Source organism: Leptonychotes weddellii, chromosome 8 (genome assembly GCF_054177405.1).
Source record: "Leptonychotes weddellii isolate Sample4059 chromosome 8, ASM5417740v2, whole genome shotgun sequence".
Classification (NCBI taxonomy): domain Eukaryota; kingdom Metazoa; phylum Chordata; class Mammalia; order Carnivora; family Phocidae; genus Leptonychotes; species Leptonychotes weddellii.
In genome coordinates, this window is record NC_138376.1 from 95678749 (window position 1) to 95703287 (window position 24539).

The 24539-nt window shown below is 42.6% G+C and overlaps 1 protein-coding gene across 6 annotated transcripts in view; it reads left to right on the forward strand.

Moving 5' to 3' along the window:
* Positions 1–201: 201 nt before the first annotated feature.
* TPD52L1 (TPD52 like 1) overlaps positions 202–24539 on the forward strand; it is a 93623-nt gene continuing 69285 nt past the window's right edge. For 2 of the 6 annotated variants that reach the window (XM_081828925.1, XM_081828926.1), the window contains exon 1: positions 203–434. In XM_081828925.1, coding sequence (XP_081685051.1) covers positions 416–434 — 19 coding nt within the window. In that variant the 5' untranslated portion in view covers positions 203–415. Of the gene's footprint in view, positions 435–7646; positions 7695–24539 lie in introns of all 6 variants that reach the window. The other 4 variants (XM_081828927.1, XM_081828930.1, XM_081828928.1 and 1 more) reach the window with 3 other exon arrangements.

The following is a 24539-nucleotide window of genomic DNA, read 5'->3' on the forward strand; positions in this document are numbered from 1 at the left end:
GTTCAGTATTGTAAATCCACCCTCCGCCTTCTCTCCCTGGGGATTTGCCCTGGGGCCCCCGCGCTGGAGGGCCCGCTTCGGCTGGGTCAGGCGCTTGTAGGGCCTGAGCAGGCGCCCGGAGCCCCGAGTGGGCGCCCCCGGCGCCATGCGCAGAGCGGCCGGCAGGTGGCGCCCACCGGCGGGCTCCTTCCCCGCGTGGTGCGGGCCAGGTGCGCTGGACGCCGCGGAGCTAACCACAGCAGCAGTGCGGGCGGCCCCCGGCCCCCCACCCCTTCCACGCAGCGCTCGCGACAAGTGCGCAGGGGGAGGGCGGACGCGGGCGGCGGGGCCAGCTGCGTCCCGAACTCGGGCACCGCCGCCTGCTTCTCTGGAAGCGCCTGGGAGCCCCGCCGCGCGGAGTCCGAAGTCGGCCACCATGGAGGCGCAGGCGCAAGGTGAGTGGTCGCCCGTCGCCCTGAGGGTCGCGTCCTGGCGCGCAGAGAGGCGCTTTCCCGGCACCGTGTAACTTTGCTCTCGGACGGAGCGGATGGGTGCCATCTGCACACGGCCGCAACTCGGCTCCTACCCGCGCCTGCGGGATAATCCCTGCTCCCCAAACTCAGGATTTGCTGTGTGGCTGGGGCCAGTGAAGATGCTAAGTGGGGAGGTCCCTCCGCTGGAAATGCGCCCACAGAACGCTCGACTTCTTTTCCCAGCCAGACTCCCCCCTTCCCCGCCACCCCCCCGCGCGCTTTCCCAACCTCGCGGGTGTCCGAAGGACCTGTTGTGCTGGGTCCGGAATCCGCGAGGCGTTCCCCTGGCCATTGGGGGAACAGGGAGGGAACGCGGCTCCTCAAGGCCTGAGCAGTGGGCTGGCGTCCGGTCCCAAGTTCGGGCTGGGCGGCGCGCGCGGGGGTGGTGGCTCCGCGGAGACCCGGGACCCCCGGCTGCGCCAGGGGCTTGCGGAGCCGGGACTTGCCTTCCGAGGCAAGAGAGCGTTACCCGCCCGGGGATCTCCAGCGATAGACGCGTGTGTCCCGGTTTCCCAGGGCAGGGAGAGACCTCTCCCTCCCCCGGGCGGGGCGCGCAGGGTCGCCGGCCGCGCTCTGGCCGCCTCGCTCCCCGCTACCGGGGTCGCCTGCTGTAGGAGCCCGTGGCGGCGGCGTCACCAAGGGCAGCCTCGTGTCTTGGGGTCACACTCGGACCAGGGGTAGGGAGTCCGTATGGAATTGTGCCCATTAAAAAAATTTAAAAAATTAAAAAATAAAGGTAAGAAGAGGTTCAAGACCCTTTCCTGAATGAGAGCGATTTGGTGGGTGCTTGGGCCTGGGCTGAAGCCACCCAACAGGTTTGCTGCCAGGATTACAGTTGTCTGAACAGTAGGAACCATCCTGGTGTGTTCCATCAGCCAAGATCCTGCCCATAAAGCTGCTGCTTCCAGTATTTTTTATTCCCCATTATCTAATTAGGAAAGGAGAATTCAACCAAGAGTGGGGGTTGTTGATCAGATTCAAAGGCAGCGGTTGGGTTGAAGGCCTTCCCTCCTGACCTGAAGCAGGTGGGAACAACACTAGAGCTTTCCAACCTGCCTTGCAGATTAGAATTATTTGCAGTGTTAAATACTGACCGATCCCAGATCAATCAAAGTGGAATCTCGGGGGCGTGGGCATGGGTATATTTGAAAGCTTCCCAAGTAATTGGTTATTCATTGACATCGGAGAGTAAGACTCATCTGAATTCTGAAGACAGCTAAACTATAGGTCGGAACCGTCAGTGTCACTGGTTTGCTTTACTTGCGAGATTTACTTAACAAATATTCCAGTGCTTTCCTTTTGCCAAGTACTGTGCTAGGGGGAGCAAGCACAGACTTGATTTTGGCTTCATGACATTTATAGTAGAGGAAGTAACAGACAGTAATTTGATAGTTACTGATAAATGAAGTGTAAAATCGCAGCTGTGTTAGTGATCTAAAAGAGGGCCACATAGCTCCAGTGAGAGCCTGAAAGTCTGGCCTAGTAGGTGATAATCAAAATAGTGAAGATTGTTTACTGTGTTTCTGTTTGTGCTTTCCACTTGTTGACTCACTTCACAACAGTCCCATGAGGTAGTGTTCTCATTCCCATTCTCCAGAGAGGAAACGGGCAGAGCATGTGAATTCCTTGTAACATCAAGTAGAGGGTGAGTAGCAGAGCGCATGCAGTGAGTGCTGGTCCCATTCAAGGCCTGCCACTTTCAGAGGAAAAAGAAAACTGAAGTCCCCATTTATGTCCCCCTACCCCCTTTGCCACGCTTCCCTCCCCCTCATGAGTGGGTGGAATCTGAGTGAGTGGGGAGCCCACCTTAAAGGGCAAGTGAAGTTGTCTTCGGAAGATTTGGACTAGGGTGATGGTCAGCCGGGAGGAGAGAAATGAACAGATTTAAGAACTACTTAGGAAAAAAAATCAGCTAACTCTGGAATGGGTATGTAGGATGATGGTATCAAGGATGACTCTAACATACTTTTACAACCAGATGGATGATATTTGCCTCTTAAATCCTCATTTTCCCAGTTCTTGGAGTTCTTCATTTTCAGACTTTTTTTTGGTCATTTAAGCAGCAGACCTATTAAGTTCTCTAAGAAGACTTTTCATAAAATGTTTATAGTTTAGATAAATAGGAAAATCTTCTTACCCCTTGACACATGTTTCTGGCCAAATGAATTGCCTCTTAGATTCTAAAAGACTCCTCTGGTTTCTTAAGTGCAAGTTTCTATCATCGGCACGGTTTATTTTAGAATTATCTCGAGTGGGGATGGCTTATTTTGTTGCCTCTTGATCTAGAAACAAGCAAAATTGAGTGAGATGAATTAGGCAATGCCGCTGGGATGTTCCCTTTTACTTTCCAGGAGAACCGTAGGTGCTTAAACATGGTTTGTATGCATAGCTCAGTAAATGCAGCAGCAGGGTCTTTTAAACTCTTACATAAGTGAAATTCTGCAAATATATAACCTGACTTTATAAAATAATAGATTACTTCCAGCAAAATAAGAAGACATTCTGGGAAGCCAACAGAACAGAAAATATAGAGGTGGGATTATGCACAGAATGATTTGATGAGAAGGAGCTGGAGAACAGTGTGGAATGAAAAGCCTACAGGAGGCCAACATTCCCAGTTGCTTTCCTGATACTAGAGAATTTTGCATTAATAAAATTGATATATTAGAGACTTTGGTTAGGAATGTAGCATTTTCGTGAATAATATGGCAATCCCTTGAAATAAAAATTCCTGATCTTTTTAAATTACCTTTGAAGATTTCATTACTCTAGGAAATAACTTTGTTTTTGTCTTTCCTAGTGTCTTTAATGTTAAAAGGAAAATTTTCTCTCCACTTAACACTTGTATATATTTAGATCAATAATTGTATTAGTTTTGGGGCACCTGCATGACTCAGTCGCTTTAGCCTCCAACTCTTGATTTCGGCTCGGGTCATGATCTCAGGGTTGTGAGATCAAGCCAGAGGAGGGCTCCATTCTTGGTGCAGAGCCTGCTTAAGACTCTCTCCCTCTCCCTCTGCCCCTCCCCCCTCTAAAAATAATTTAAAAAAATAATTGTATTAGTTTCCTATGACTGCTGTAGCAGATTACTACAAATTTGGTGGCTTAAAACAACAGAAATTTATCCTTACAGTTCTGAAGGCTGCAAGCCCAAAAGCACTGTCACTGGACCACAATTGAACAGTCAGCAGGGCTTTGCTCCTCTGGAGGCTCTAAGAATTAACTGATTCCTTGCCTCTCCCAGCTTCTTGTGGCTGCCGGCATTCCTTGTCCACATCACTGCAGTCTCTGCCTTGGGGGTCACATTGCCTTCTCTGTCTATCAGATCTCTCTCTGTCTTTTATAAGAATGCTTGTGGTTTCATTTAGAGCTCATCTGAATAATCCAGGATAATCTCCATATCCCAAGATCCTTAAATAATCACATCTGCAAAGACCCCTTTCCCATATAAAGTAACATTTACGGTCCCAAGGATTGGGACCTGCTACCTTTGGAGGTCATTATTCGGCCTACTGCAGTAACTATTTTTTAAATTCAGACAGTCTACTCTGGAGGATTCTCAGAGATCTGTAAATGATGTGAAGTTATAAATGTCAGATTAATCTTACCTGTTTCCAAATCCATTAAAACGAAAATGTCATGTGTAACTTCCATTATAATTATACTTTGTTCACAGGACATTTATTTATACCCATCTTGTTCCAGGAAGAACTTACGGCAATTTATACATGTTTAAAAAACACAGCAAGATAATGTAAATTAGAAACAGGTGAATGAAAATAAACAAGGATCAGAACAGAAAATGAGGCAAGGAATGAAGCCGTAGAAAACTGAATACAGTTATATCCTTTTTCTTTTTTTTTTTTTTTTAAAGATTTTATTTATTTATTTGACAGAGAGAGACAGCGAGAGCAGGAACACAAGCAGGGGGAGTGGGAGAGGGAGAAGCAGGCTTCCCGCTGAGCAGGGAGCCCGATGTGGGACTCGATCCCAGGACCCTGGGATCATGACCTGAGCCGAAGGCAGATGCTTAATGACTGAGCCACGCAGGCGCCCCAGTTATATCCTTTTTCTTAATATTGCATGGAAGACAGTTTTGCTTTGTAATACTTTGTTTACAAAGAAAACAATAAAATAATCCCTCTTCTCCATGCCAAATAGCACAAGTTAAGTCTCTTATGTTGTAGGGATCAGATTACTCAACGAAAAGATTTGTTTTGTATATTTCAGGGACTATAATCATAAACCTCAAACTATGGGAGGTAGGTGTTACATATTTTAATTTATGATTTTTAAAAATTTTTTTAAGAGTGTTCTTACTGCCTTCAAAGCTACCTCCTGTAGTTTTATTTCCCCCCAAAGTTTTGAAATAGGTAGTATTGTATCCATAATTAAAGATAGTCCTTTGTGCAAATCTTACACTGTTATTTTAATTAAAATACTCATAAAATCTAATCATATAAATGATAGATATTATAGTATATTGGAACCTATTTCAAATTGTCTGCCCTAATATACTTGTTTTCTTAATACTTTGGGTAGGCAGAATCTGAGAAGTTGCTTCAAAAAACCTGTAAGCAGGGCGCCTGGGTGGCTCAGTTGGTTAAGCGACTGCCTTCTCTCAGGTCATAATCCTGGAGTCCTTGGATCGAGTCCCACATTGGGCTCCCTGCCTGGCGAGGAGCCTGCTTCTCCCTCTGACCTTCCCCCCTCTCATGCTCTCTCTCTCTCTCTCATTCTCTCTCTCAAATAAATAAAATCTTTAAAAACAAACAAACAAACAAACAAAAACCTGTAAGCAAGAGAGTCCATTTTTGTGGCCTGTGACAGATTTGGTACTTAGTGAGATGCAGTAAATAATAAATCAGTGCTTCGGCAAATATTGATTTGCTAAATATTTCATCAAGTATTTATTGATTACTGTAGTAATAGCAAATACCCGATAAGCACTTACTACTGAGAGGCAACAGGGGATATGGTTAAGATTCCAGAATCCAAGCAAACTGCCTGAATTTTAATTCTGTCATTCTCACTTACCATTAATATGACCCTGGACAAGTTACTTGATCCCTCTGGGCCTTGATGTTCCCATACATAAAGTGAGAATAATAATAGTACCTATATCGTAGGATTGTATTGAGGATTTAAGGAGTTAATACATGCAAAATGCTTTAAAACAGTTCCCAGCACATGATAAATACTATATAAATACTGGTTCTTGCTTTTAGTGGCATATACCAAGAACTTTGCATGCATTATCTTATTGAATTCTTATAGTAACACTATGGGATAGATACCATTACTTTTTTTTAAGGTTTTATTTATTTATTTGAGAGAGAGAGGGAGGGAGAGAGAGAGAGAAAGAGAGCACACTTGCATGCCTGCACATGCAGGGAGGAGGGGCAGAGGGAGAGGGAGAAGCAGACTCCCCCCTGAGCAGGGAGCCCAATGTGGGGCTCGATCCAGGACCCTGGGATCGTGACCTGAGCCGAAGGCAAATGCTTAACCGACTGAGCCACCCAGGCGCCCAGATACCATTATTTTTAACTCATTTTGTAGACACGGAAACTAAAGATCAGAAAAATTAAGTGGGGGAGGAAGAATTTAACTGCAGGTCTGCTTGAGTCCAGAGTCTGAGCCTCACCACTTCACCCCTATACTAGCCCCACAGTCATGTGCAGGGCAGCATATGCCAGCAGCAGACGAAGATGAATTTGACATGAGTCATCTTTCCAGGGAGGATAGCTAAGAAGAGCCATCCCTGTGGGTAATGCACACAGAACTGAGGAGATTACATATTTCCATCCCAATGGGAGTTTTTGAATACTAGAGTGCTGATTAGAACTAATTCACATTGAGGGTGACAATAATAATAATATTTTAGTGTTTTTTTTTTTAATGCCAGATGCCATGTTATACACTACAAAATTGTGTTAATAACTAAAATGAAATCCTGAGGAAGGTAATGTTATTTTCATTTTACAAATGAGGACACTGAAAGATAGTAGTTACCCAACTTTCTCCAACTCATACAGCTTGGATGTGTTAGAGCCCGGATTTGAAATCCGAAAGTTTGACTTCGTACATTGGGATTTTTTTTTTTTTTTTAAGATTTATTTATTTATTTGAGAGAGCGAGAATGAGAGAATGAGAGAGAGAGAGAGTACATGAGAGGGGGGAAGGTTAGAGGGAGAAGCAGGCTCCTCGCCGAGCAGGGAGCCTGATGCGGGACTCGATCCAGGGACTCCAGGATCATGACCTGAACCGAAGGCAGTCGCTCAACCAACTGAGCCACCCAGGTGCCCCGTACATTGGGATTTTAATTACTGTTCTGTACCATCTCCTTAAATTGGTATGCATAAGCAGTCAGTGTGCAGAGTTACAAATCCTAGATTTTGCTTTACATTCATACGGTCAAGGGGGTTTTAAAAGGGCAGACCTTAATCCCACTGTCCATCGCACATATGGGCAGGGTCTAGGTCTGAAAGAATATGACCAGAATTCTTGAGGTCTGCAAGAATAAGCCCCATAATATGGCAAACTGGGGGCGGGGGTGGGGTGAGGGAGGGTGCGGTGGTAGTGTGCTCTTATATCAACAATGTGTGGTTTTAGTTCTGTTTTCAAGATGAATTCAGTAAGTCACAACAAGCCATGTGATTCTTAGAACCAGTATAGAATTTTATTACTAACTGCAAAGATAAGCCAGTTCAAATGTGGAATGGTTCAAATATGTTACTTCGCTTGGTGTTCATTCATATCCATAATCTCAGGACTATAGAATAAATAAGAGACATGAGAATCTGCACGCTTGTTTCCAGAATGTAGGATGCTGGCTGAAAGGACTAATCTCAAGGAGTACCCAGAAAGGAAAGATCTTTAGTCTCCTGAGTATTATAATTACTTGTTAACGTGAATATGTTTTATTTATTTAGCTGTCTCCCAAGCATATTAGCACAATACCTACTTTAACAAGATACCTAGTGGAAAAGATGAATAGTCAGTGGATTTGTCCTTAAGCTACTGTAGCAATTTCCGTGTTAAATGTTTGGTTTAAAATGGCAAAAAAGAGGGCATCAGCCTCATCCTCCCCCTGGTTTGCTCTCCATATAATGCACGTGTTCACTATTATTGCAGGTCTGAATTGTCCCCAACGCCGTGAAGCCACCTCTTCAGTTTACTGAGGTAGGATGCAGTGAAGAACACAAAAAGGATGATCCCAAACTGTAAATTTTCAAGCCTGTCATTTTACCTTCAATTGGATATTTAAGAAATGCAGTGCAATTTATTTAAAATATCTGTATTAAATTAAGAATCATCCTTAATGCACCAGGGAAGGCAGCAGAACATTTTAAATGAATTTGAGTTGGCTAAAAGAAAGCTTTGGGTCCTCAAGGAAAGATAAATTTTAAATAGTTTCTCACAGCGTGAGTCTTTTGTAAGTGTTGCATTTTGATGCAGAGGAGACGAAATTCCCAAAATACAACCACAGATCTTCAAGAATACCCTTTTGTCACCAACATATTGCTTCCTTTTCAAAAGACAAAAATCTGGCACTTTGCTATTTGCGCTTAGCCAGATAATGTATCATGCACTGAAAATGTATGTGTGTGTTACGTCTTATCTCCAAACTTACCTATGGTTATTTGTACCTTACAAATTACACTTTCCTGATGTGTATCTAAAATACAGAATCCTCCAACCCCTTGAAAATTGCAAAATGCATTTTTCTTATAATTAGACATTTCTTTTGTCGATCACTAGCAAGCTCCTCGTGAAGGATCCTAGAAGCAGAGCGGATTCATTCAAAAGAAAAAGCTTGGGTGAGGGGATCTCTTCAAATCTCTTGATTTCCGAGTCTTGAGCTGTCAGATATTTGTTTTTTCTCTGATCCCTCCCCCTCCCCCTGCACACGAATGAGCTGAAAGTAGCAATAATGAGAGCTACAAAGAAAATTGTCTGTATTTTCCAACATTTTGGCTTCCAGGATGGATTCATTTGTACATGAAGGCGTCATGGAAAGATGGGTTCCCTTACTTAAAAGAGTTAGGGCAGGCCAGGAGGAAAGTGCAGTCTTTGGCCCCTGTTATTCCATTTTTGATACCCCAGGGCCCCACCTGGGAGTTTCAACATATCCATGGTTCCTGCAAAGTTTGTTTCAAAAGATTGGGAGGCTCTTACTCATCGCTTCCTCGCATTTTCCCCAGTCCAAGAAGCAAGGAAAATACCTCTTTATTGTGGGCCTACTGTGTGCCAGGCGGGGTTCCAGTCATTTATGAGATGCTCACTCCACAGGTCCCCAGAGCCTGCTCTCCAGGACGCCGTCCTTGAAAGAAGGAAGCATGTTGGGAGAATCAGGACTTGCATTTTTTCCACCGCGACAGTTTTGAGAATGTGTGGAAATAAGAACACACATTCAGAAATTTTTTTGAAATGTGATCCTGCTATTTTGAGAAATCTGCATGCAGAAGATGTGAGGGGAGTATCCACCAGCCAGAAGGAAGGTGGTTACTTCCTGGCAGGGCCGCTCACGGGCACTTGACAGATCCTTTTGTACTTTGGAGAAGAGCTTGGCTCCTCTGGCCGGAAATTGCATTGGCATTGCTAGAGAGGAAGGCCTTGTATTTACTGATGAACAGTCTAATACATTTAAAAAGCAAGTACTGTATAGAAAAAAAAAAAAAGCAAGGTGGATTGGGTAACAGTAAACAGATGCAAAATACATCTGGAAAGTGGTTCAGATATGCATTTGAAAACTATTGGAGTTCACAGTATTTCCCCTCCCCTCCCCCACTTAAATTCCTTTTGGTTCTTGATGCAGGTCCTTGAGCACAACGTCAAGAAAGAATTCTTGAGGCGTCTTATGGTGCAAAAAGGTGCTTTTTATTCTAGCACGGGGACAGGATGTCAGCAGAAAGAGCTGCACTGGGATTGTGAGGAGTGACTGATTATATAATTTAAAGTTTGGGGGGTGGGTGGAGATCACCGACGTCTCTAAAGGGATTTCTGCACGTTAAAGAAGAGTTCTAGGATCCCTAGGATCCGGGAGGTCTGGCTACTGTCAAGATAAGGTTGCTTTTAGTCCCTAGTGAAACATCAACATTCAGGCAGCCCTGAGTTCCATGAGGAATGTCACACTCAGCCCGTCTCCCGTGTTAATCAGGGGGCTGCAAATTGTAAGGAAATTTAATTTTCGCTACATTTCTCTTGCCTTTGTTCTCCTCAACAGTTAGGTTATGGGGTTGCTCCTTCCTTCATTAACGAGTTCAGAGCAAATAGTTTATCAATGGTATCTAGCACTATGCTTTTATATCCTGCTATTGATGTGAAATGTTGGGGTCTGGGAGCTAATGGTTAAGAAATAATTCTTGGGACATCTTCATTGCAAAAAAAGGTGGTTTTTATTAAAGCACGGGGACAGGACCTGTGGGCAGAAGGAGCCGCACTGGGGTTGTGAGGAGTGATTGATTATATACTTTCAAGTTGGCTTAGGGATAGTGTAAGTCTCTAAGGAATTTGGAAGCAAGGTTTCCAGAACCTTGAGGGGTCATTTACTACTGTCTAGTAAACTTGTGCTTGTGAGACCCTTCAGATGTATGTCAGTGGACCATATGCTTGGAAGGTGATTGCTAACTTATATCTTGTGGAGGGAGGGAATGGAGATAAAGGAAGTTTCCAAAAGGATTTTCATATGCTAAAGACGACTTCCAGGATCTTGGACGTCTGGCTAATGTCAAGCTAAGGTTGTCTTTTGCCTCCAGCAAGGTATTAATATCGAGGCACTTGAGTTTGGGGAGGAAGGTCACTGTGCCTGTCTCAAGTACTTCTCAATGGGCTGTAAGTTGTAAGAAAATTTAATTTTTTTTCTTTTTGCCTTTGTTCTCCACGTCATTATCCCATATCTTACAATTAGATACAGATGCAACTTTTGATGACCTTTGCTAATGGAGGCTATTATAAAAACAAAATTCAGCTGAGTAAATTTGAAGATCGGATTGACTGTTTTCAACAATACATGAATTGGGCAGTGTCCCAGCTAGCAAGCAGAGAGGGACTCTGAGGAGCGGTATAGAATGGCAGGCTTTTATAGACAGAAGGGGATGTGAAAGAAAAAGGAAATTTCTAGCAAAGAGTGGATTGTTTCAAGCAAGGTCACCTTCCCCATCTGTGGGGATCAGAAGAGGTCCATCAGGTGGATTTCCCCACTAGTGCTGACCTCTGACCCCAGCCTCACTGGTTAAAGGTTACATTGCTGGAAGAGGCTGAGACTGCAGTTAGGTTAGGTATTAAGTCTTGATTTGCTGAGGTGGGACTAACAAAAGCGACTTCATTTGGGCCTGTCATCTTTTTAACAAAGGTAAAAACCCATTTCTATTTGGCTTCATCCCACATTTTGTGAACTTACAGTTAAATATGCTTGTTTGCAAAGAGCCAGGAATTTACAACATATCCAGGTACAACAACTACGTTCCTGTGGAGATCTGAGCTCTGGAAAAGAAAGAACGTGGTGCCAGTGTTCTGTTTGATTCCTGAGGGGCTCAGTGCCCTCTACTCTGCAGTGATGCCCTGTGCCCGACTCTGTGGAGCTGGCCTCTGTCCTTCTCAGAGTTTTGTCTGTCCTACTTAGCCCTTTTCCAAGGCTGAGGGAAAATAAATATTTTAGATTAATGTAATGGGACCTGTTATATTTGGCGGAGGCATAATGGTCCCAAAATAGCTTTGAATTTGGGTTCCAGTTGATTTGAGGAAAGAGATAATTTGCTCTCCCTCTTTTTTTTAAATTATTTACGATTTATCTTTTTTTTTTTTTAAGATTTATTTATTTCTTTGAGAGAGAAAGAGAGCGAAGCACACACACATGTGTGTGCCAGTGTGAGCAGGGGAAGAACCAGAGGGAGGGAGATGGAGGGGAAAGATCCTGGAGCCAGAAGCAGGGCTCGATCCCACAACCCTGAGATCACGACCTGAGCTGAAACCAAGAGTCGCTCAACAGACCGAGCCACCAGGTGCCCCAATTAGCTCTCCCTCTTGAAAAAAAAAATCCAGTGATCAGTTCTCAGTCCTCATCTTGGTTGACCTACCAGCACCACTTACATAGGTGCTCACTACTTCTTGAAGCGCTTTGTTCTCTTGGTTTCCAGGGCATCGGCCTCTTTTTTCCTCCTCTTTCTTCACAAGCCCTGTCTCAAGCTCCTTTGCTTTCTATCTGCACTCCTTCTCTTGTGAGCTACTCAGGACTCGTGCTTTTAAAATTCCATCCAGACACTAACAGCTCCCGAATTTCAAATTCCCCTCAACTTCAGAATACCCACTTGATACGTCTGCATGAATGTCTGATATAACATGACTGATTAACATGACTAACATTGAACTTCTGATCTCCTTCCTCCCCAAATATCGCTAGTTCTCCCAAAGTTATCCACTTGTCAGTTAATGGCAACTCCATTTCAAATGCAGAAGCCCAAAGCCTGAGAGGTTTTTGTCTTGGGTGGGTTTACCCTACCATACCCCATTTCCAGTCTTACTTCCAAAATATACCTCCAGTCCAACAACTTCCCACCCTTCTGTTGATAGGGCCTTGGCCCAGGCCACCACCATCTCTCACCTGGTTTCTGCATGAGTTTTCTAGCTGGTCTCCCTGTTTTGGCCCTGGCCTATCTTCAGTCCGTTCCCAACATGGTAACAAGAGCGATCCTCTCAAAACATTTGGTCCCATGCCACGCCTCCCTTCAAAACCCTGCAGTAACTCCTCATTTCACTCAGAATAAAGCGCAGAGTCCTTACACCGGCCGAAAGGAAGGATGCTTTGTGATCTATATTCCCCTTCCTCCGCTGTAACTTCCCTGACCCTGTGTCCCAACACCCTGCTGGTTAATTCCCTTTGCTTGGTCTTCAGCGCCTTTTAATTTACTGATCCCTCTGCCTCAAAAACTCTTCCTCAGATACCTTGCTGGCTTATGTCCTCATCTTCTTGCCAGTCAGGGTTACCCTGAGGCCTGGCAACTGGACCCCTGTTGTCAGGAGACAATTCTCCATAGGTTTCTCAAGTTTCTGCACAACTGGTCCTCTGAGCAAAAGCATTAACAGCTACTTTTCTTTGCACTGTCTTTTCAGAGATGTTTTGCATAACAGGGGCCTTGGAAAGGAGAGACTGTCTCCCTTGGGGCAGATTGATTTACTGTCCAGGATAATAAAGATCAAGTCTCCCTCTGGACCAGGTGTCAGGTAGATTTGCTAGCAGCCACCTTATGAAATCAGGGCTTCCTAATCTCAGTGTTACTTTCCTGAAACATACCCCACTGTGTAAACAGGCAACATCTGACCCTCATCATGTCACCCTTTTGGAATTAGGGCTCAAGGAACTGATGCAATGATGTTACTATGGCTATTGCTATTGCTATAATTGTGTTTTTTTCTGTGATCCAGGCATCTTGTGTCTTCTGCCAAGATCTGTGAAGCTGACAGGCTAATTTGGTAGCTTGCAAGTAGGGTAAAGTTTGACCCTTCACGATTCTTGACCCCTGTCCTGAGCCATTAATTTTAGAGGGTGTCTTTTTAACTTTGTCTGTCTGAGCCTTGTTGAGAATGTCTATAGGCCCACCTAGATTGTGTTCCTCATCTTCTAGACCATGCTCTAGGTATCTGGGACTCCAGAATTGTCTGCCCCAAAAGCCCTCTGTGTGTCACCAGGCTTGCATGCGCCTTCCATGGGCAGACTATGCTGCCAGTATGTACATTCCTAATCCTAAAGGACTGAGAGCTGGCTGCTTTGGGAGGTGGCAGTGGAAGTGGCTTGGACAGGCTAGACTATAGGTTCTTGAAGTGTGATCCCTTAACCAGCACCATCAGCTTTACCTGGGAACTTGTAAGAAATGCAGTCTCCCACCCTAGACCTACTAAATTAGAAACTTGGGGGCAGGACATCTGTGTTTTAGCGTACCATCCAGATGATTCTGATGCACACGCCTCATTTCCAGTTCTGTTGTTAACTCACTGGACGAGGTCATCCACATGCATGTGTGTAAAGCCCCTGCTGGTGCTTATGGTGGACAGACCCTCAGATGACCCCAGATATTTCTGACTTCTGGTACTCACACCTTTATATAATCCCTCCCCCAGATTTCCGACAGGACCTGTGACTTGCTTCTAACCAATAGAATATGACAGACGTGATGGGATGGTACTCCCTTGATGATGTTACTTTAATAAGACCGTTTTAGGGTACTGGAGGGAAGACTCTTCTTGTGGGTTGATGAAATAAGTAGCCATGTATTAAGCTGCTGTTCCTTGAAGCAAGTTTGCTCCCATTTTAATATGGAAAGTTTGCAGTCAGGTTAGGTATTTTTATTTTCAAACGCAGTTCCTAAAATTTTACTCCAGAGGCTGGTCCTTCGCATTTAGTCAATGACTATATACTCACTATTTCCTCAGGCTGAGGAGAGACTGTGGTCCTGTGGGGGGAAGCCAAGAGGAATAAACTAGATGAAAGGAAAAGAAAGGTTCTGTCCTATAAAGGGACTCTAGCCTGGTGGTGGCAAGCATGGAGGTAGTCACGAAGATTTTGATTCAGGTCCCATTTCGGTCCCTTCTTAGCTACATGATCTTCACCTTACTCACATCTCAGTTAACCAGCTCATCTACAAAGTGGGAGAGTGATGGCTGTCCTGCGGGCTTTGTGACAACTGAGACCATGCGTGGGAGGTGCTTGTGACCGCACTTGGGTACTGGTATGACAAGGTGAGATTCATTTATTAATTCCTCCTGGAATATGTATCACGCACTCTCTGTGCTCGGCCAGGGGGTGGGGAAACAGGTGAATGAACCACAGTCCTTCCTCTGTGAGCCTACTGCCCTGTTTTTGTTATAGCAGTTAGGTGTTGAGCTACTACCTTTAATGCATTCTTTTATCGGAAGATTCTTTGGATTTTGTATACCACCTACCACAAAGTTAAAAATAGCTTGCTGGAGCTAAGGAAAGATGAGTAGGTTGAAGATAGAAATAAATAGATAAGTTGATAGAATTTTGGACATCTGGCCCATGTGCAAAGTTGTCTTCTGAAGCATAAATTGTACGTACTAGAACGCACTGAAAGAGCGTAAATGTTTTAAATGGTTGCTCTTTTAGTCCTTCTTTATTTACTTGGATGAAAGCTTAATGATGTGCATAGCAGACCTACAAAGCAACATCTATTGTTTGGACACATTCTGAGGATGAACAGGTTAAATTTTTTATTTATGTTCCCATGGCTTCTCTCATAATAATTTAATAAATCTTTGGGGAACATGCCGCAGAGATAATCTGTTTGGTTAGCAGATCTTGTTTCTGGTCTCTCGTAGCTTTGAGGTTGATTATTTCCACGCAGCTGTGCTGAAGGAATGCAAAACCATGAAAATAGGTGTGTGTTCTGGATGGCAGGGCTGAAAATCCTGGTATCTGTTGCTTAGCAGCCTGATTGAGATTTCTCCATATTCTGAAAAGCTTCTAATGACAACTGTAGATTTCTGCTCTTGCCACTTTAAATGTTAAAAAAAAGGCACAAATGAAAACTTCTAGTATATATGTGTATATATGTATATATGTGTATATATATATATATATATATATATATATATATATAGACATACACACATATTACACTTAAAAACGTAATCCATTACTATCTCCTTTACTCTGCCTTATTTTTCTTTGTAGCATTGTGGCATTTTATTTTATGCATAATTATTTTCTTTTTCTCCCAATGAGCATTAAGCTCCTTGTGGTCAGGGACCTCAGCTGTTCTTTATGGCCATATCACCAGTGTCTAGAAAATGACTCATTCATGGATAGCGCTATGTAAATACTTATGGGGAAACGATGAATGAATGATGTTGAGTAGATACGTCATATATGACCCTGGCAGAGTGTAATTGGGGTGTGTGTGTGTGTGTGTGTGTGTGAACATTTCAACTTTTGTAAGAAATTAATATTTTTTAAAAAATTGTATTATAACTTCTCATAAAAGTTCCCCAAATTGAAGAAGCGCTGGGGTGATTGTAAGAGCTCTCAGTATGGCTCCACTGTCGTTCAGTGTCATTCCTGATGTTAAAATCCTGGAGATGATCATTAAACTTAGGAGTTGGGCTATGTCAACATAAACACAGAAGCTGGGACAGAATTAAGTTCCTCGTCTTAAGAAAAGGGGACTGAGGGGGATCTGGAGAGAGTCAGGGGGAACTAGGGGACGTGGGGTGGAAAGGGCACACAGAAACTGAGTCCTGGAGGGACAAAAAAAGAAAATGTGAGAGAAGGAGATGCCTGAGGGCTGAGGGGGAGAAACTTAGAACAAGAGATGCTTCTAGGGGCGCCTGATGCTTCTAGGGGCGCCTGAGTGGCTCAGTCGTTAAGCGTCTGCCTTCGGCTCAGGTCATGATCCCAGGGTCCTGGGATCAAGCCCCACATCGGGCTCCCTGCTCAGCGGGGAGTCTGGTTCTCCCTCTCCCACTCCCCCTGCTTGTGTTCCTTCTCTCGCTGTGTCTCTCTCTGTCAAATAAATAAATAAAATCTTAAAAAAAAAAAAAAGAGAGAGATGCTTCTAATGATGTCGGCCCAGGAAAAGTTATAAATCCCCTCCTAGTTTGCCCTGTGATATTAGTAAATTCTGTTAGTAAATTAGTAAATTTAGTAAATTAGTAAATTCAGTTAGTAAATTCTGCATTGCTTATTCAGATTTTCTGTGGGAATAGTTTTGTTGTGGGACAGCTCAAAAGAAAAGAGGTCACTGGATACCTGATGTATAATACAAAGAAATGGGTATTCTGTTTCTCTAACCTCCACTGAACAAATATGGAGCAAATACTGAGACTCTCAGTGTGGGATGTGCAGATGGACCGTGTGCTTGGGTGCCCATGTTTTCCTGGCTGTCCTGGTGTGGGGGTTCCAACAAGGTGGAAGAGGGATGAGGAGCAGAGCTTCAACCCAATCCCATTGGGAGTGGTTTGCCTGAGCAGCTGATTTTCAATGCATTTGAAAATCTTGGGTCAGCAACACCTGTTCAAATTATTTTAACTGGACAGATGAAAGTCTCCTTTATAGAGATAGAAGCTACAGTAATTTGGTGACATTTTCTTTTATAATGTACATGTGGCCTGTTTTGCTTAGCTAATTTATAAAGATTTAGGAGAAAATACGTCTTTATTCTTGTGTTGCTTAAAAACATTATGCAGGCTGCAAGTAGTTACTGAATGAAACTTGAAAAACGCTTATTTCCTTCCCTGAATATGCTACTTCCCCCAAGACCTTGCTGATAGCCTGCTAGGGTTTGAAATATTGATGAATATGAATCCATTCATCTCCAAATTTTACTGACCTTTCAGTGGAGAGTATTTTTAGCTTTGTCGAGAATTTTTACAGAAATACCAGGTTATGTGGGTATTCTTTCAGTTTCATAGAACTGAAGATGGATTCTGTAAGATGAATATTTGAGTCATCATTCATCTTAGGCTAATGAAGTATTGTAGCTCATTTTTAAATAAGGTGCCAAGAAATTACTGAGTAATTTAAAAACATCCTTCTTGTAAAATCTAATCTTAATAAAATGGATAAAATAATTTTGATAACTAATTGTTTGTTTAGGTCCTATGTAAATACTATCAATGTGTTAGTAAACTGTTTCTTATATCCTGGCAGATGTGGTAAAGGCTGCTACTAATACGTTAGCCTTTTGAGCTGTGAGACAGATTCTTCAACACATTGGTGGGGTGGTGGAGTGCTCTCTTGACCAGACTTGTTGGCTGGCTCACCACTGGACATTTTCCACTGACTCCCCGCTTTCCATTTTCCCATGCAAGAGCGTTTGCTCATGTGGTTTCATGTGCCTCGAATGCTGTTTCCCCTCATTTTGACTTGTCATATCCCTCTCCACTGGTGAACTCCTGATTTTCCTCATGCAAGGAATCCCCCCTCTTCTCAACCCCTGCAGCATTTTGAATCTGTCTTATGTCCTTAAGGAACGGTGTCATAATTTAGAATTCCAGGGACTTTCATGCAATCTCATGTTGTGGATGAAAGCACTCCAAGAGATGAGGGGATTGACCTAGGCTAATTTCTTATAAGTGAGGGCACCAGAACAAGGACTTGGGTTTTCTGTGATTCTCTCTGTACACATATGCAGCCTTTCACCTTCTGCAGCACACTGTGGTGATTTGTCTCTCTGTCCTGTTGAAAAGACTCTTTTGAAAGTTTATTTTTAATTTAAAAATTTAAAATTTAAATTTAAAATTAAAAGTTTAAAATTTAAAAGTTAACATTTTATTCATTAAAGTCAGATTCAGAAAACATACTTCTAAGTACAGCTTGCAAATCTTATTCTATTGGTAAAATTAGGAAATGTTAATAAAGACTTTTAAAGGAACTTTGTAACTGGTACTGGTACACAGATTTAGTTGATACACTCAATTTCATATTTAAGTACTTCAGTTTTCTAATTGACTAGCCTTCCTGAATACTTAAACCTTATAAATCTAAAAATCAAATATATAAATACAGTAAATCTAGAATTCTCTTAAATATTCCAATATTACTTACGAACTTAGCCGAATTTCCACTTAAAAGTCACATTAAATCAGTTACCTAATCAAACATTTAAAATTGTAATTATAAACCAGATAGTCTCTCAATAGACCAAATTCTTTCAAATACGATATAAAATACCAAATATTCAGATGCCTTTTACAAAAACACTAGTTCTTAGTTTTGGTTTTATTCATTTTTTTAAAATCCATTCATTGCTTCATTCAATAATCACTTAAACTATCTGTGTACCTAGGCATTGTTCTAGGCTCCAGGAAAACATGAGCAAACAAAATGAAAATTTCTGCTGTCAGGAAGTTCACATTCCTGGGAAGAGGCAGAGAATAGACAACACAAATTAATGAAAGATATACTGGAAGTTGGTAAATGCTAAGGAAAACAATAAATTGGGAAAGGGGGGCTGTGAAATGAGGGTTGAGTGGAGTGGTGGTTGTAGATTATTCTCTGGGATTGGTACTCTGTGCAAAGACACCAGGGTTAACTGAGCTTCCTTCCCAGCAGAGAGGGGTGGCTTTCTGAGTACTCTTGAGGTTGTTTGTACAAAGGCCAGCGATTGGTGTTGCGACATTGCCTGGACTCCCACTGGTGACCCTGGTGAATAATTGCTGAAGTATAATTGCCGTGTCCATAACTCCATGTCTTCTCAAGGGAAACCTGCAGCCCCCACATCACTTGATTGGATTTTGCATTTTTTTTTTTTTTTGGTTCTTACAAAACAGAAAGGTGACTTTCCACCCCACTGTAGAGACCGTTGATGTAACCCTGAATTCCTTCATACTCTTCAGGCCACTCCATCGTCACAGACACGTCTGACTGAATTCCAGGCACCCCTCGTGGTTTTGTCCTGTAGGTTGGACGCAACGTCCTCAGTCACTTTCCTGATCAATTTGAGCTCTCCAGGAGACAGTGAAATTCCAGAGCAAAACACTGTGTCAGCTGTCTTTCGTTCTCCTTTATCACGGTGCACTGTAGAGCTACCCAAGCCCGCCCTCACTGTGTGCTGTTTAAGGCAGGACAGCACAGCCCAGAGACCTGGGGTTGTCCCCTTCTGCCTCCCGGTTGCAGACAGCTGCTCAGAGACTGGACTCCCTCAGTGTGAATCGAAATTATAGTAACACCCCCCCCCCCAGCACCCCCCGCTCCCCAAGCAGGCCTCAAAGCGCTTGGTCAACTAACACTATAGGAATGCTAGTTTTCCTTCATATTAGTAGTTGAATACTTAACTTGAAAAATCATTCAAAGTTATTTTACAAGCAGATCGTCCTTTTCCCATTTCGATTTCTATTCCTGTCCTTTCTCTTTGTATTTCTTTTTTCTCTTTCTGTTTCATTATTTACAATGAGAATTATACTACTGTTTTGTTTTTACAGTGCTGATAATTTCATTGTCCCTGGGATATATTTAAGGCACAAGTTCTTTTTCATAGGATAAAGCTTCAAGACAGCAGAATGATCTTCCATTTCTTCTTTTCACTCTAGGATACTAAGTTCTTTTTTTTTTTCCTATTCCTTCAATTTACCCACTCTGAATACCCGTGATCTTTTTATGGACAGAAATGCTGAAAGGCAGCTCTTACTTAAAGTGAGTCTTTTCTGCTCTCAAGCATGATACTGTTATCTAAACACTCTAATACTTGGAAATGGTTTTAACAGGGCTGTGTTGCCCTGGGGAGCAGCATCTTATGGACCGTCTGGTTAAGGGAGGATGTTTGAAAGCCATTTCAATAAGCAAAGTCACCTTCTACCTGGAGTGTGAGTGCACTTGAACCCACCACTGGATAAAACTCAGATACCAACCTGACCCCACCTTTTTCCTCACCTTGAACCCACAGCTCTGGGTATTGCTCTTCCTCAGTTTGTGCTCTATCATGTGGGTGACTGTTATACTCAGTCTTTGAGCATCATCAAACAGCTCAATTTAACCTCTGTGTTTTAAAATAACCACTGTACAACTCCCCTATTTTATTTGTATGTAATTGTTAGTTCATCATATATAATGTTGTAAGCCAATTTGACTCCTTTAGGGAGAAAAGGGAGAAAGGAGGGAAGGAAGGGGAAAAGAAAGGCAGTCTTGTACTATTACATTTTCAAAAGACAGATTTATTTGCAATCTGCAATAAGTGTTTTTCCACAATTACCTACCACCTGCTGTGGTTAATTGGATACAGTTAGTGCCAAGCATGTTTATAACTTTTTTTAATTGAGTAAAATTTTACTTTAACTTTGAAGGTCCTGAAATTACTGACACATTAGAATTTGCAAATTAAATGTGGTACATAATTTTTCAGTAACTAAACTATATATATATATTTATATAATGTATGGCTATAACCAGTCAGATGTTTCTTGATCAGAGAACATAAAGGAGAGTGTTAATTACCACATTCTGGATAATTCCACTTAAAATTGAAAACACAAAATGAGACTGTTTAGCATCTATATAAGACACTGTTTCCTGGTCCTTCTAATGATATATTCAGTATCAAGAATGTTTTGTATTTACTTGCTCAGAGTTCTTTTAAATAAAGAAACAGAATCCTACCAGCTTCTCTTCTGGGGGCCCACAGAATCACAGCCAAATGACTTGCTATTAGCATAGCCCTTTATATTAGCTGAATGCTTTCTGGTACATCTAATTGTGAGTATTCATGGTACTTTCTGGTAGTGTGAAGGAGGCTGGTGTTACTCTTGTGCAAATTACAAGGCTAGAACCAGAAAAGGGGAAAATGATGGCTTAGAGTAATCTTAGAAGTTGTGTTCAAGTCTACAGTTGGCTTTTCTCTTTTAGATTTAGAAAGGTAAGGGGCGCCTGGCTAGCTCAGTCCATGGAGTGTGAGGAGGCTCTTGATCTTGGGGTTATAAGTTCAAGCCCCACTTTGGGTATAGAGATTACTTAAAAATAAAAAATATATATATATTTATTTTTTAAAAATTTTTTAAAGATTTTATTTGAGAGCAAGAGAGAGCGTGAGCAGGATGGGGGGCAGAGGGAGAGGGAGAAGCAGACTCCCCGCTGATTAGGGAGCCCAATGCAGGACTTGATCCCAGGACCCTGGGATCCGAAGGCAGACGCTTAACCAACTGAGTCACCCAGGTGCCCCCAAAATATATATATTTAAAAAGAAAACCCAGAAAGGTGAAGAATCTGATGGCAGTGAACCAAGTAATGAATATGATGTCATAATTTTTTAATTTATACCCTGTAGTAATTAATTTGTAGTAATTAATTAGCAAACTTGATAATACATGATCTAAATGATTAGCAGACATAATGATACCAAGACCAAAATTCAGGAGAACGAAGAGGTCAGAATACAAGTACCTCTTCAGGAAAACTTAGGAATAATCAAGAGAACTAAATAACACACCTGTCTAAGAGACTCAAGAAACATTTCAGTCAGGGTACAACAAAAGAACTAAGACAGCTGGGGAATTCAGTGATTGTGTTGAGGCCAATAAGCTATTTTACCTTATTATGTACATGCTGTCTAGTTTCTACAGAAAAAAGAGGGAGAAGAAACCAAACCAAGACTTAATCAGCATCATGGGATTTAAATATTAGACTATGAATCACTATAGAATTTGGGTATTTTATACTAGCACCAAGGGCAGACCTAGTTAGAAGCATATGCTATTTTATGATATTTATTTACTGACAAACATTTGGTGAACATCTTCTATGTGCTATGCAATGTATAGATTCTGGGGATATGATGAGCTAGGACAGACTCTTCTCCCAAGTTGACAAAGGCCAGGATTTTCCAGGAGACCTACAGGGAGTCAGTATTGGATAGTCTACTGATTCCAGGGTCTCAGGAGTCTCTGGGACATTAGGAAGATTCTGGGGGGCACTTGGGCTTCATTTGGAAAGTTGACTTTGGACTGCCCCTCTCCTGGTGACTCTTGTCTAGATCACCCCTTCAGGGCAGTTCTTATGGACAAGGCTGCCTCTAGGACACTGATGTAGGAAAGATGTTGAGTTTCAGAGCTAACAGCCAAGAAGGAATTCTTGAAGCATCTTTGGTACAGAAAGATGGTTTTATTAAAGCACAGGGACAGGACCCGTGGGCAGAAGGAGCCGCACTGGGGTTGTGAGGAGTGACTGATTATATCCTTTCAAGTTGGGAGGGGCTTAGGAATAGCGTTAAGTCTCTAAGGAATTTTGGAAGCAAGATTTCCAGGACCCTGAGGGGGCTAGCTATTGTTAGGAAAAGGTCATTTATTACTGTCTAATAAAAGCTTAGTCATGAGACCCTTCAGATGTATATTGGTGGCTCAGATGCTTGGGGGATGATTGCCAACATACATCTTGGGGTGGGGGTAGAAATAAAGGAGGTTTTCCAAAGGAATTTTTATATGCTAAAGTAGACTTACAGGATTTTGGGGGGTAGAGGTAATGTTAAGCTAAGATTGCCTCTTGCCCTTAGCAAAGTATTATCATCGAGGCAGCTGAGCTCCTAGAGGAATGTCACTCTGTTTCAAGGACTTGTCCGTGAGCTATAAGTAGTAAGGAGATTTAACTTTTTTTTTTTTTTTTTTTTTGGCCTTTGTTTCCCACATTGGACAGTACTGGGTTTAAGGAGGTACTACTGTGTTCCTCGGCAGCTGTACATTCTAGAAACCAGTTAAGCATAATGACCAGCATCCCTAGGAAGGTAGGTAGGCATAGATGCTGATTCACCTCCAGGCACCTTTCTTTAGCCAGTATTTGTGTGTTACTTGGCTGGACGTTGTACAAACCAATTTAAACAGCAACTGTGACTTCTCTAGGGCAGATGTGCAAACATCAAAAGCACATAAAGGCATGGGGGAAGTATGTAAGCCCCGAGCAAACGCACAGTGCTCTGCCACTTTTGGCCACGTATAAGTACGAGCTGCCTTTTTTGGAAGTTGTGAGTGAAGTGTTGTAGGAGTTGCATTTCTAGAGGGTGAAGTGAAAAGAAGTGGCTCCCTCTGTAATAGAAGATTGTTGAGGGGGTGGTTTTGCGAGTTGGTTGAAGGTAGAAAGGGAGGGAACCTGCCATCTGGGTATGTGATGACATTCCAGGTGTTGGTATGGCTGCTTCTTAAAGTTGCCTTTGCTTTTGGAGTACATCGGAAAGACCATGAAATAAATTTGGCTGAGAACAGCTGAGGGAGTGAGGATGTGAGGAGCGCTGGCTTGGCTGTCAGACATCATCAGCCCCACAGTTTCCTCACCTTGGCGCCCTGGGCAGTGGCTAAGGAAGCATTGCCATACAGGATCCCATTTAATCTTCTCCAGAACATAGCTCCACAGTACGTGACTGTGTCTCTGCCTCACAGATGAGTAGATGGAGGACAAGAAAGCTTAAGCATCTTGTGCACCAAGGACTCAGAAATCACCGTGTGTGCACCTCTGTTTATATGCCACACGTGAATACACACACATATATGTTGTGGGGATTAAGCATGCGAGGTATGTTATTTTTGAGTACTTCATGCCAGTCACTGTGTTAAAAACTATGAGGACAGCCAAAAGGTCTGATTCCCCTTTTCTGAGGAATTTCCAGTAGAAACCAGTCCTTATCCAATAAATAACAATGAAAAATAGGAGTGAACAGAATACTTGGAAAGTAGCATTAAAGGTATGTGTAGAACGCTGGAGCATCCAGAAGGTTCAGGCTGGGCAGCCTGGGTCACTGTGCAGGAGAACCTCTTGGAGGGGTGAGCTTGGAGCCAGGTTTTTGTAGTATGAAATGACGGGATATAAATATGTGAAAGCAGCGTAGGTGAAGGGTGCTCGTAAAGGGCCTTGAACAGAGAAGCACATCTCGATGTTGTTGAGATTTCTCTGTATGACTCCACTTGGAAGACCTGCAGGGAAGTACTTTTAATAAAAACCACGAGGAAAATATCACTGAATTTTATGAGGAGAAAATCGGAAAATATTTATAAAATACTATAAATTATAAAATCGGTGAAGGTGACTATAGAACAGTAAGACAGGGATCAAGTCTTAGTAGTCTTTTTTTTCCTGCAAAGCCCATTCCCTGGCAACTTGGTTGATACTCAAATGTTGGTTCAATGTAAACAAATAATGATAGTGATGTTTAATGTAAGTGCTAAGTAAGGATTCTTGACATAGAAGAGACATTGAAAAGGAAACTTTGTCTAAAACCAAAAGTACTATGGGGCGCCTGGGTGGCTCAGTTGGTTAAGCGTCTGCCTTCGGCTGAGGTCATGATCTCAGGGTCCTGGGATCGAGCCCTGCATCGGGCTCCCTGCCCCGCGGGAAGCCTGCTTCTCCCTTCCCCCTCTCCCCCTGCTTGTGATCCTGCTCTCACTGTGTCTCTCTCTGTCAAATAAATAAATAAAACCTTTAAAAATAAATAAATAAATAAATAAATAAATAAAACCAAAAGTACTAAATTATTATGATCTCAGCAAAAAATTGGAAGTCGTATGGGGAGAAAGATCCAGGAAGTACCACTCAAGGTCCAA